This window comes from Vulpes lagopus, chromosome 8 (genome assembly GCF_018345385.1).
Source record: "Vulpes lagopus strain Blue_001 chromosome 8, ASM1834538v1, whole genome shotgun sequence".
Classification (NCBI taxonomy): domain Eukaryota; kingdom Metazoa; phylum Chordata; class Mammalia; order Carnivora; family Canidae; genus Vulpes; species Vulpes lagopus.
Window position 1 is genome coordinate 3,085,583 of NC_054831.1, and position 13,483 is coordinate 3,099,065.

The 13,483-nt window shown below is 51.6% G+C and overlaps 1 protein-coding gene across 1 annotated transcript in view; it reads right to left on the bottom strand.

Annotated features, from left to right (window-relative positions):
- Positions 1 to 13,483, bottom strand: part of LRRFIP1 (LRR binding FLII interacting protein 1) — a 129,245-nt gene that overhangs the window by 41,327 nt on the left and 74,435 nt on the right. The window contains 3 exon segments of the mRNA XM_041766294.1: positions 1,243 to 1,290; positions 4,618 to 4,635; positions 10,757 to 10,843. Of these exon segments, the coding sequence (XP_041622228.1) occupies positions 1,243 to 1,290; positions 4,618 to 4,635; positions 10,757 to 10,843 (153 nt within the window).

Consider the following 13,483-nt stretch of genomic DNA (forward strand, 5'->3'; position numbering starts at 1 on the left):
GACATAACAGAAGCCTCAGTCTGGTTGTGACACAATATGGTATTTCTGATATAAATGTCAGATAAATATTTTCTTTGCTGCCATTTAAAAGGCTTCCATTAAACCACCGAGGAAGAATGTTTTCTTTGAGAGCGAGGGGGCGGGACGTAAGCACACAAGTAATTGGCACGTTTCACTTTGGCTTCAGAAGTGTGTGAAGTGGGTGCCAGGGGAGAGGCTGGGCCCTAGTTTGTCCTGAACCTCTACAATGTGGCCCATTTCAACCAATTTACATTCACTTTCCTATGGCAATCAGAAGATAAATCATTTCCATAAAAGATTCCATAAGGATGTCACCCAAGCTACTCTATTTTGTGCATTCTGAGACACACGCAGTTTCTGACATTTGGACAGCTCTGAAGTTGGGGTATATCTTACAATCAAAGTTGTCCACATTAGAATGGGCATTTTTTTTTCTTTCTCAGTGGTATAGAATGCAATGATGCATCTCTTAACTGGATCTTAAGATTTGATAAAAATACATCTGCCATATAAGCCTAAAATGATGGTTTACACATGATAAAGGTTGAAGTTAATAATTTCTTTCAATAGAGGAAATGTGTACTGTTTCTATGTCAAGAACTATTGTCTTTCACATTCTACACGGCTAAGATGCTAGGAGGTGATTTTACATTTCCTCAGATTATTTATGCATGAGGGACACCGAATATGACATTTCCACCCTGGCCAGGTTCTCAGTTGCTTAGAGTATGCGATGATGTCCGAGAGGCCGTTCAGTAAGGTGTCCAGGACAGGAGGAGGTGTGAGGAACTCATGTGGACGAAGCAACCAGAGAAGGAGTGGGTCCACGTTCTCTTGGGCCAGTGGAAGGCAAGGGGAATGCTCCCCCTTCTAGAGCCTCACTTCTGGGGCACCATCTCCTCCTATGTGTGCCTCGTGGAAAGCCCCTTGCCCGAGGAGACAGGGAGGCGGGCGGTGGCACTGGAGACCACAAGCCACTAGCCTGCAGACCCCAGGAGACAGCAGCTGCCCAACAGACCAGGCAGAAATGCCAGGCCACGGCCGTCTCTAACCCAGCTTCCTACGGATGTAAACCATCAGGCCGGATGCAGTAGTTAGTCCCTGGAAGAAAATCTCTCAGTATTAAATTACGGTACAGTAGGAATCTACCAATAGAATTAAACTGTGTAAGAATCAAATTATAAACCGTTTACGTTTCTTAAAATTGTATCCAAGGCCTACCATCCACTGCTCGATGTCACCCCATTTTGTGTCCAGCCCATAGTATTTCTATAGACAGAAGGGAAAGAAAATTAGGCAAGACGTGAAAACGGTAACCACGCAAGAAACTGTTCTGACATGCATGTGCACACTGCTGCCCAAGCCACACGGGGAGGGGAACATGCCGAGGCAGAGCAGTGCACACCACGTTCCCTCCCTCGGGGCTCTGCGGGGGAGCGCCGGGCAGTGCGGGGGGCCTGTGCGGAGGGACCTCCTCACCCCCCACCCCCCACCCCCGCCCGGCAGGCCAGGAGGGCAGGGGTGAAGCACTGCGGAGCAGGTGGGAGCTCAAGCTCGGCCCCACAGCCCTTGCAGGAGGCCGTTCGGGTCTGCAGAGCGAAGGTACTCGAAGGTACTCGTGCCCGTGCCACTACAGCGCGGAGAGAGCCCTGAGGACGGGGGAGAGGGTGGTCATGACCCTAGGTCTCTAGCACAGTCGCTCCAGCTATCTGATGTCTACGCTAAATTTAGGCCTGTGAGAACTGACGTTCTTTGGATGTCTTTATAGCATGTCACGGACGGAGAGATGACTGAGTGGCGAAGAAGAGGGCCTGGGACAGAAAAAAAAAAAAAAAAACAGTTTGGTAGCAGGTTGCATTTGGCATTTTCTTTAGCGAATGCCTCCAGGTTTTCACCTCGCTTGTCTAAGCCCCCGGGAGGGCCAAGTTAAAATGAGAAAAGCAGCTTCAGAACGGCTACTGCTGTCACTAAATATAGTAATTCCAAAGATAGGCTGGGGGAGCCCAAGTACAGTCTCAAATAATGAGGCTTTGCTTTTCTCCTCACTTTCCCCTCAATTCCAATAGGAAAGGCAAGAAGTAACCAACCGGACCTCCATATCCTCTGACATAGATGTGATTGTCCTCTTTATACATTAAAATTTTATCATCAGAAAAAAACAGAGGCTAGAGTCCAAGACAAGTTTTGAAATTGTTTTCTAATTGCCAAAACACGCTGCTATGCTTGGCTCAGCTTCAGCGTCCCTTGAAGGGTGGCCAGACTCTAAACAGACGGCTCCCCGACGCTCTCGCCCGTCTCCTCTTAGAGACGGTGCTAAGCAGGGAGGTGGAAGAGGCAAAAACTGGAGGGAGAATTTAACGGTGCTTCCAAATTTCAACCGATACAGAAATGTAATACATCAAAACTACATGAGTCAAGTCTTTTTCTGTAAGTCACTTTCCTTTTTTTTTTTTTTTTGGATGCTTTAACTTCAATTCAAGTGAAAGGCAACAGCTTAAAGCCATTTTGCATTCAACTAACGTGGGCCCCGCTCTCACAGACAAAATCCAGGGTTCTCTATGTTTTACATGTGGCACCATCAACCCTCTTCAGCTCACGGCTTAATTACAAAGGTAGAAGGAAGTTTTTTTTTTTTTTTTCATTTTAAAGGGAGTTTATATAAATTCACAAAAATTATCCAAATTCCAAAAGAAATCTGTATGATTTTCCTATTTTCCTTCCCCCCCCGCCCTTGCACCAATTCTGTACCGGTATCAAACACTGCACACTATCTATTGCTCTTTTTGTGATAAAGGTCAGGAACCAGCATTGAAGATCTTCGTCTCGTTCACGGTGACCTGCTATGTAACTGCTATGCCTCTAGCTGCATTTCTGGGACATTCCAGGGAGGAGAACCCCCCCCCCCCCCACCACCAGGAAAATAAGAGCAACTGACCGGCAGTCCTGAGGGTCGTTAGCGGGCCAGCACAGCAAAGTGCGGAAAGCGTACAGAGTTTCAAACGTAAACCACTATGGTTAGCCGGTGAGTCATGCAGAGGAAGCAAGGGCCAGACTTAACAATACAAAAGGTGCTTGGCTTTCAGAAATAGCTTTGATTCAGTAGAAGAGAAGCCATCACACGGTACGGCCGTGTGAGCTGACGAGAGGCCTTTACTGCCTCCCCTTCCTTTTCTCAGGTCTTAATAAGCAAAGCCTTGCCTTGGCCTATCTTTATCATAAAAATGTGTATCTGCTTTTCCGACCTCCTTTCTGGTTTGACTTTGTATATAAGTCAACATCCTTTCAAAGGCCTAACACTGCAACCCCGGTGAGTGACTAAACAGAAAATAATTGTGATCCGGAAACTAGAGAGGAATGAACCAAAGTGTTCATTAGTGGGCGTGTGTGTGTGTGTGTGTGTGTGTGTGTGTTCACAGTTTGTTACAGGGAGGGTCCCCCAGCCTTGCCAGCTTTGTCTCTTATGTGTTAAATTCTTCGTGGGATTCTTAAATATGTGTGGATTGAGCTTCAACATGAATTCCAGTATCAGACCCTACAAAGACTGATAAAGTGCAAATAGGTTCTGGCATCTGCTTATCTGATTTCTTCACACTCTTCTAGGCAGTGGTTATGCGGCGTGGGGGTGGGGGGCAGGAAGCAAAGGCAATCTGGAATTGTGGTATTGTAGCTGGTATGGTAGCCAGTAAAGGAAGCCACGGCCGGAATTTTTAATTTACCGGCCGTGTGTTTAAAAGGATCTGCTTATTAGAACCTCTGAAATGGTCATCTTATTTTAACTTCCTTCGCTGCTCTAAAAGGAAAATAGTTTTTCTTTATAAACAAAAGAGATTTATAAAAAGCCACTATGATAAGATGTCAGGAGTAATGAGCCAGATTCAGGTTTGGGAAAGACTCACTGTAACACACACTATAAACTCTCAGGGAACCAACCACTCCCTTCGTCATCATGACCGAATCAGGAGTCGCTGATCCGGTCGTGTCCAACCTCACCCTGTGTGCCCAATAGTGTGTTTACTTCTAAATCTCAGCTGCTCCTAAGTGGCCTAGGAAAGAGACATGCACATTACTACCCTGCACGTTTAAGGATGGAAGGCAGGTTTATTTTAAGCTCTTGGATGTTACTATCATATCATTTTCTTTTTTAATCAGATTTTTAGATCAGTATATATAATAATCTCTCAACGGATGATAATCTGCATTGAGATTTTAAATTTTTTCTAATAAAATCATACAGAAGGATAATCTTTCTCTTTAAATCTCTGATTTCAAAGGTCTCCCCAATTCTGAAGCGTGATTTTATTTTGTCTTAGAATTTTTTTTTTTCCTCAAAGAAACAATATTCTAATTCCTTGAGAAAAGCAGCAACGAGGAAAGCATTCTGTGCACAGACATGCGTCTGATGGTTGCTTTTTGTGGAGGTGGAAGTAGGAACTTCGGCACTCTTGATCAAACCAATTTGTAAACAAAGCAGTAAAAGAAGCAGTCAAAACTTTTATGCATTTTCAATGAAAGGCATTATTTCTGAAAGGTGACCAGGCCCTTGGCAAGGAAAAAACTAGTGCATGCAAATTAGAAAACAAAGAATAAGGAGCCTACCTTTTGAACCTGATAGATCTAGAGAAGGGCAAAAGAAAGAGGAAAAGAAATATGAAATCCAAATTACAGAAGTAGATACATTAGAAAGAAAAGTTCTCTAAGTCTCTGGAAATGTGCATAAAAACCATACTGGAAAAAAAAAACAACAACACCGAATACTGGTAAAACAGGAGTTGAAAACTGTTTGGAGTCTCATTCGAAGAATCATTAATTTCCTAATTCATTTTACATTCTATTTGAGATACGGTGGTGAAACCCAGCATGCACACATGGGTCCCTGCAAGAATCCTGGTAGAGCCCCAACGCTCAAGTCTCCGTGGCCCATTACCCAGTAGTGGGGAAAAGCACTTGCTCTTCAATTTGAAATTTCTTTGCACAGTGATAAAAGTTCAACTAGAGAGTACAGAAACTGAATTGGAAAATCCATGGGTCAAATTCACAAATGGGGAAGAAAGAGGCTTTCCTGTTCTGATGTGTGCAGGTACAAACGGAATGACAGGAAAATGAGAGCCTAGGAAAAAGCCATCATCAACAGAATACGTTTGAAATGTCTTTTTTTAAAAAAGCTGATTATCCCACACTGCATATTCATTTGCTTCAGATAGTCCTCCTAACTGTATAGTAATCACTAGGTAAGGCTGAAATAGTCATTCATTCATTCATTCATTCATTCATAGAACAAAACATTTGCTGAGTCAGGCTTTATTCAAGGCACTGCCAACGCCTGGCGTTTCTGGGCGTACATGGGTGAGCACAGGTGAACGTGACCAACATTGTGACCATATTACACGTAGCACTCTCCACGAAAATGCTTATCAGTAAGTGGCAATGAAAGAGATGCGTCCAAATCATCGTACCAGCTGGTCGTCTATCACCATTTTGCTCCTATTGGTGGAGGTCCCCATGTGAGGTAAAAGGTTCGCTAGGAGTTCCCAAAGAGTATCTACGGGTTCTTCTTCCCTAATGAATCCATTCAAAAGGAGCTCATGATCCTTTTAAAAAGTCCCACAGCACAGTGAACATAGGTCACAGTCGATTTGCTCACCATCTACGCAAAGAACAACCCTCCCGCTTCGGGCCTGGCCTGGGAGATCCGGGTAAACCCACAGCCAGCTCACAAGCCCCGTGTCCTCAGGGTCTGTGGTCCCACTCTCTTGGCCCCTGGGGACAGTCACCCTCCTCCTCTAGGGATTCACGGGCTCTGTGCACCTTCAGCAGATCTGAGCTCCCTCTCAAGGAAACCCTTGGCCCTGCTGAGAAACACCTGTGTCGAGGAGGATGGCTCGCCACCAGATGGAAACAGGGATCACGTCTCTCAGGGTTTTACAGCAGAGTGTCAACCCTATGAGTTAAACACTGGCCCTCCAAAGCATATTCATTTCCACTTAATCAACAACTTAAAATGCCAGTTGCCCCGGGCTATCAAATTGTATAACCTCAGGTTGTGTTAGTTAGTTCTAATAATAGGCAGGCCCAGAGATGTGATATGCAAAGGGCGGGCTGGGAGGTGTTGTCTGTACACCTTCCCAAATCCTTAGACCCGCTAACTTGTCTCACTTTTCCCCCTAGAGGTACAAACGCTCACGTGTGCCCATGCACACACACGTGTATGGTCCTCGCCCCCAGACTCTGGCTCACATCGGGAAAGAGCCAGATGAGCAGCTACTGCTCCTGCGTTCATTGTAACGCTCTTGCCAACAAAGTTGCCTCTTCTGTGTCATTATACTGTGCTTCCAAGTCAGCACCAACGAAAAGCCTGCTTTTCCTGCTTCTACTTGTAAAATGTGCATCTTGGCTTTTCGACCCTTTGCTGTGGGACAACGTGGATGCCATGGACTCTATCCTCTGTTTTTGTTGTTAATCGTATATTTGATTTTGAGGTAGAGGGCACACTAGCAGGACCACAGCTTTGCAGGGGTCACATCTACACGGGAATCTTGGCTCGGCCATCCCCTTAGCTGTGGGGGGTGGGGGGTAACTGTCCACTTTCCTCATGTAAGTAAAGCTCGGGCTGTCAGGGACAGTAACCAGGCGTCCTGCTGCCCCCCACCAGGGGCTCTGCTCTAGGACGTCCCTGCGGGTCCCCTCTGCCCCGCCCCAGAGCTCTCGGACCAGCAATAAAATATATATCTTTTAATTTAAACCTTTCAAAAACTTTTTTTTTGAAGAAGCAAACTTTGAACAGCAATGCTCTCAGATTTCAAAGACCCTAAATTTCTGATAGCAAAATTGTCATTTGGGTGGGTCAGTACTAATGCTGAGCCAACCAGACCGGTATAAATGGTAGGACAGATTGGGGGGGCTCCCTCCATGCTTCACCCCTTCCGTGACCCGGCTGTTACTGTGTCCTGCCCTCCCCACGTGCTACTCCTTCACTCGGCGCCCCAGCTGGCTGCGTGGACCAGGGTTAGTTTCCCTGCTTCCTCCCTGACACGTGGTACACTGGTAATTCACGCCATGGGGGCCAGTCATGGGCATGTGACTGACCCCAAATACGAGTCTGAGTTCAGCAGAGAAGGACTCTAGAGGTGTCTTCACTGACTCACTGCTTGTCTGTGAGATCACCCAGGAAACAGAGTGAGATCACACAGGGAGGAGGGTGAGCATGGCAAATGATGTGTGTGAGACCATCCAGGGAGGAGGCTGAGGTCACACAGGGAGGAGGATGAGATCACACAGGGAAGAGGGTGAGCATGGGAAATGATGTCTGTGAGATCACACAGGGAAGAGGGTGAGCACAGGTGCACAGTCTGTGAGGTCACACAGGGAGGAGCATGAGGTCACACAGGGAGGAGGGTACAATCACACAGGGAGGGGGGTGAGGTCACACAGGGAGGAGCGTGAGGTCACATGGGGAGGAGGGTGAGGTCACATACCCGTGTGACCAAGAAGGCTAACTGTGGTGCTTGTGAGCAAATCCCCGGTTTTAATTGGCTTTTCTCTGCAAAGCTGAGCTCCTCAGCTGGCACCACACGCCGGGGATGGGCCCTGCCAGCGCACAGGCCCTGGTTCCCACTCCTGCGGTGGACTGAGTGCCCTGTGGGGGCCCCCCTGCCTTGGACGCCCTGCGGGGATTCCTCTGTCCCGAGTGCCCTGCAGGGACTCCTCTGCCTCGAGTGCCCTGCATGGGCCCCCCTGCCCCGAGTGCCCTGTGGGGGCCCCCAAGCCCCACGAGGCTGCCATGAGGAGCAGCAGGAGCCCACAGGAGGCCCCCACGGCTTCGCTTCTACATCAGGCCCCTCAGACGTTCTGGGGCTCAATTCTTCACTTTTATTTTCTAAAATCAAGAACTTTTGCTAAAGGACTTTGTGGACGATAAGCCGCTTATGTTTTCATGCACGTAATCAAATGGGTTCTACCCATAATTAAGGACGGGACACAGTTAATCTAAATATATAATCCGGAAGACACATGTGTAGGTGCATAGGGCATGATCCAGTCTCGCCTTGGTCTTGCAGAAATGTCACATGGTGTTCTCGGTGGGCGGAAGTGCCTCGCACATTTGAGGACATCGATAAAAGTAAGATTACTAACAGCATCCTGAGCATCCACGCCCCACGCAGGGACCCCGGGGTCGCCGGTCTCCCTCCCCAGGGCCTCCCCGTAGGCTCCTGCCTGCAGTGGGGCTCATAGGCCACCAGGGACCCCAACGCTGCTGGGATTCCATCAACTGTGGCAAAACCCAGCAGAGCGGGGACACGTGTCGGGAGCTCTTCCTACAGGTCTTTTACAACCTTCATATGAAGGGACCAGGGCCCTGCTGGAACACCAGGGGAGCCCCGAGGGGGTGGCGGCCGTCCAAAGGGGGACGGGGGTGGGTGGGGTGAGGGACAGCCGTGTCCCAGACATGGCCGGCTTGCACGTCATCTACTGAATGAACAGAGATATTCTCCAGGGAAACAGATACCAGGCAGTTTGAGAAAAAGCATCTGAAAAAGTAAAAATACCTATTTTTAAAAACCAGTCCAGGCTAAAAGAACTTTTCCATTGGGTGGCCCCTGATTCCTATTAATACCAGCGTCTGAGTGTGCGGAAGCTGCCTGGCATTGGGGTGGCTCCTAAAGCCCGGGTGACACGGTCCCAGGTACGAGACAGTCTACCAGGGATGCCACCTACACGTGTCCTTTACATCCCGCTCAGGTGCTTCCTTCCCGAGATGCTCTGAAAATGCCTGTCTGGGCGGCCTGCAGCCACCGCCCCCAGCGCTGATGGATGGGCATCCATCAGGTCCCCATCCCGAGTGGCCCCCGACCTGACCCTTAACTGAGGTCACGGGAGGGGGCGCTTCACCGTGCTCACCAGTCAACAGGTGAGTCCAGATCTCCCCCGTGAAAAGTCCACGGGGCCTATTTCTAGCTTTCAGACAATGAATGTTGAGTCTCGGGGGAAGGCACTGGGGAAGATGCCGAACCCGTGCTTCGCATGAATCAAAAGGAAAAACAGTACCCCAAATCAAAGTATAAGTTATTCCTACAGGCAGAAGGTCTTAAAGACTGAACTTCTGGGCAGTCCGGGTGGCCCAACGGTTTAGCACCGCCTTCAGCCCAGGCTGTGACCCTGGAGACCCTAGATCGAGTCCCACGTCGGGCTCCCTGCAGGGAGTCCGCTTCTCCCTCTGCCTGTGTCTCTGCCTCTCTCTGTCTCGGTTTCTCATGAATAAATAAATAAAATCTTAAAAAAAAAAAAAAAAACAAGACTGGAACTTCTGTACGACCGACTATATCTGTATTTCTTTTTTTTTTATTTTTTTTATTTATGATAGTCACAGAGAGAGAGAGAGAGAGAGGCAGAGACACAGGCGGAGGGAGAAGCAGGCTCCATGCACCAGGAGCCTGATGTGGGATTCGATCCCGGGTCTCCAGGATCGCGCCCTGGGCCAAAGGCAGGCGCCAAACCGCTGCGCCACCCAGGGATCCCTATATCTGTATTTCTAAGGGGCGGGGGGAGGCTGGATTACCTTCAGTCACCCGTTCCGTCCTCACCGCGTTGTAAACACAGGATGAGTCACAGGCCTGCACTCCTGCTTGCTCATCCGCCCGGGTCACCCCCAGGTGCGGCCCTTCTCGGGAACCACGACCCCTGCGTGTCCCCATCACTGAGGGGCTGCCCTGGGGGACCCCTGCCCTCCCGCCACCTGGCCTGCGGTTTGACTCTCCTAAGCAACAGCCTGGCCTGGAGTTTCTAGTAATCTTCCATCGATTCTTCAAACCCCACGGAAGAGATTTCTCCCCCAAACTCCAATGGGGTCACGCCCCTTCCCGGGGATGTGTGCTCACCACACGGAGGGGCGCCCCGCCACGGGCAGGGGGTGGCGATGAGCCCCTCGGGCTGGTGGCCGGGCCCCACCCTGCCGGGGATGTGAGGCCCAGGGCTGGAATCCGTGGTGATTTTTAAGAGAAACTGGAAATGCAGGTTTTTGTCTGAAATTTCACGTGCTTGAAAACACTGGGTCAACTAAGATTCTGGCCACGTGAAACCAGCCCCTGGGCCGAGCACCGGGCTGCCTCTCCATTCAGAGGTTCTGAGCGAGACAAGCCCTCAAAGGGGGGCCTGGTGTGGACGCTCCCGCAGGCTGTGGCCCCAGAGCTCCGGGGCCTGGCGGACGGGGACTTGCGTCTTCCAGGCTGACTTCGAGGTCACCGAAGGGCTCACTGCTCTCACCGCAAGCCCAAGAGTCCTCACGCTCGCGCTGTCCACGCGACTCCGCTCTAGCTCAGGATCATGAAAATAAGTGGCAAACGGCACTAACAGGTGCGCGAGCCCGTCCGGGCCCTTTCCCGGGGCGGGAGGGGTCTTCCCGAGCTACTCCACCCAGTGTCTATTCTGGTTTTCTGCGTCACCCGTGGGCTTCAGGCATCGCGGAACTCATTGAAACAGGTCAAAGCCACAGGGGGAAATATTTTTAAACCAAAGGGTCGGCCGGTTTAAAAAAAATAACCCTCCGGCCTTTCACACTTTCAGAGGCTCGAGACTGCAGCCCGACGTCTGACCGCGAGGCTCCGACCGGCCCCGCTTGGCTCCTTCCAGCCAGAAGCCGGGCGGGAAAGGGCGCGGGCCCGGGGAGCGGCGTCAACGGCCACAGGGTCTCTGCGCCGCGCTCCCCCGGAACAAACACGAGCCAGCGCGGACCGAGCGTTACCTCCTTCTGCTGCCGCTCCAGCTCCTTCATCCGGATCTCCCGAGCCTCGGCGCGGGCCGCTCGCTTCGCGGCCAGCCTGGCCTCCGCCTGAAACACATGGGAGGATTTTATTAGGGGACAGGCCAGGGGCTCCTCTCCCGCGAACGACACGAGGCTGTCAGTCAGCGACTTCGTTCGCGGGGTTTAATCAACACACGGGAACACGTCGCACACTCCTAAGAGTCACAGGTCGTCAGGAGTGACGGGAGCAGCAGCTACGGCAGGCAGGATCGCACCATTTTCGGAGCCCTTAACGGATGCCAAGTGGGCACAGTCCTTCTCCCCCACCCCCCCCCCCCAAAGATTTTTATTTATGTATTTGAGACAGAGTGAGAGAGAGAGAGAGTACGAGCGGGGAGGGGAGGGCCAGAGGCAGAGGGAGCAGCAGACGCCCTGCTGAGCAGGGAGCCCGATGTGAGGCTCGATCCCAGGGCCCTGGATTCGTGACCCACACCGAAGGGAGATGCTTCACCGACGGAGCCACCCAGACGCCCCTAGGTGGGCGCAGCTCTAAGGACTTTGTGTAGATTGTGCCGTAGAGTCCTCGCAACAGCCCCGTTCGGTGGATATTGTCACCATCCCCAGTTTATAGCGGAGGGAGCTATGGCACAGAGAGGGTAGGGAACTTGACCACAGTCACACAGCCTGCGAGTGGCAGGGCCCAGCCGCGTGCCTCCCTCTGGAGCTAGGACAGCCTCCCGCAGGGAGCAAGGCGTGAGGGCTGGGCATGACCACAGGCCGCCCCCCCCCGCCCCCCCCCGCCCTTCTACCGAGCAGGAAGCGGAGGCCTGGAGCCTGCCAGACCCGTCCCAGGGCACAGGGCTGGGACTGTGACGCTGTTTTCCAGAACTCCTGGCCAGTCAGTCACCTCTCAGGACGTCCTGTGCCCTCAGCTTCCCCCTCAGACACCTGCAGTGCTGGGAAGCCCGTCCCTTCTCAAGACAACTGAGACCAGAGCAGAACGACTGGTGGGTTCTGGAGGTTAGAGACATTCCATTAAAACAAAACAAAAACACCCAAACCGTCTCCGGGTAGCCACCTATCGAGCTGCACAGCTATTCAGCCAAACTGTACCGAAGACCATGTGAAAAGCTGGGCCAGGCCTGACGAGCGCCGTGGGACCTGCCACCCCAACACAGCTTCCTGGCCCACAGGGCTCGGGCTGGTTCCCTATTTCAGCTGATACGGCCAATGGCTCAGTGAGTAACTGGTGCAGGTGCCCCCGGATTCGGGTTCTCTGGGGTCCAGCAAACGCCACCTTCTTTCCACTTAATTTTTTTTTTTTGGAATACACGTGTAATTCTTTCAGCGACAGTTGCATAGACACAATTTTATTTTATTTTTTATTTATTTTATTTTTTTTTAATTTTTTTTTCTTTTCCTTTTTTTTTTTTATTTATGATAGTCACACACACACACAGAGAGAGAGGCAGAGACACAGGCAGAGGGAGAAGCAGGCTCCATGCACCGGGAGCCCGACGTGGGATTCGATCCTGGGTCTCCAGGATCGCGCCCTGGGCCAAAGGCAGGCGCCAAACCGCTGCGCCACCAGGGATCCCTAGACACAACTTTAGATGTGAACACAGGGCCAGGAGAGACGGCCAGCGTGCTTCTGGGCGGCTGCTGGGCCAGCACGCAGGCGGTGGCTCAAGTGTCACGGTCCAGCTTCCCCTCCGAGGGCCACACATCAGGGCAGTGGGTCCTGGGGCCAAGGACCTACATGTCCCCCAAACCATACCTGTACTGACTTAAAAACTCATCTTCTGTCCAAATTCTCCTCTAGGTTGAAAACTGACCGGAGCTGACCGGTTGTCAGGGGTTGGCCGGCGTGTGGCCTCGTGAGGAATTAATTCTGTTAACTTGGTTCGTTCCTGGGTTCCTTTATCAACCCAGGCCCATGTGCCTTAGGTCAGGGGGCATCAAAAGTCACAACCGCCCCAGAACACTGATTCCTCGGTGCCATTTTCAGTTTTTGAAACCATGCTACACTGTGTGAAGGGCCACTCAGGGTTTATAAAAAGATCCAGCAAAGCTCAAGGGGAGGGCGGGGGGGGGGCAGTTCTGTTTGAGTGACATCTGGCCACGGGGAGATGCTACGGTCCCATCGTCCCATTGTCGGGCCAGCAAGAGGACCAGGTTCACCCTGAGTGCAGCCCGTCTCCCGGCCTTCCTGCGGGGAGATGTGGGCTCCCCACCTGCTGGCTCTGGGTCTGAGAGTCTAGGCCGGGACCCACCAGGCCGCCAGAGCCGCCAGCCTGGGTGGGAGGAACAGGTGAGGAGGGAGGAGGAGTGGGAATGAGAGACACGGGGAAGGGGACAGGAAGAGGGAGGACTGCCGGCAGGGACACAGGAGGGTGGCAGGCCCAATTCTCGGGGGTCCCCACGATTCCCGGCCTGCTGCACCTGCCCCACATAATCCTCTCCCTGAGTATGGGCAGCACGGCAGGGATGAGAGATGCCCCTCCTGTCGCTGGGTTACGTCATGTGGCAAAGAGAAATGCAAGAGTAATCAAGGTCCTTCATCAGCTGACTTCATCCAAAGGTAGATTATCCTGGGTGGGCCTCACCTCATCAGGTGAACCTTTCTAAGAGGGTCTGGAAGCAGAGAGACTCCCCTGCCAGCCTGAAAGGGCGAGCTGGCCTGTGTGAGCAGCCCTGTGAGGGGCCACGTGACAAGGACCTGCAGAC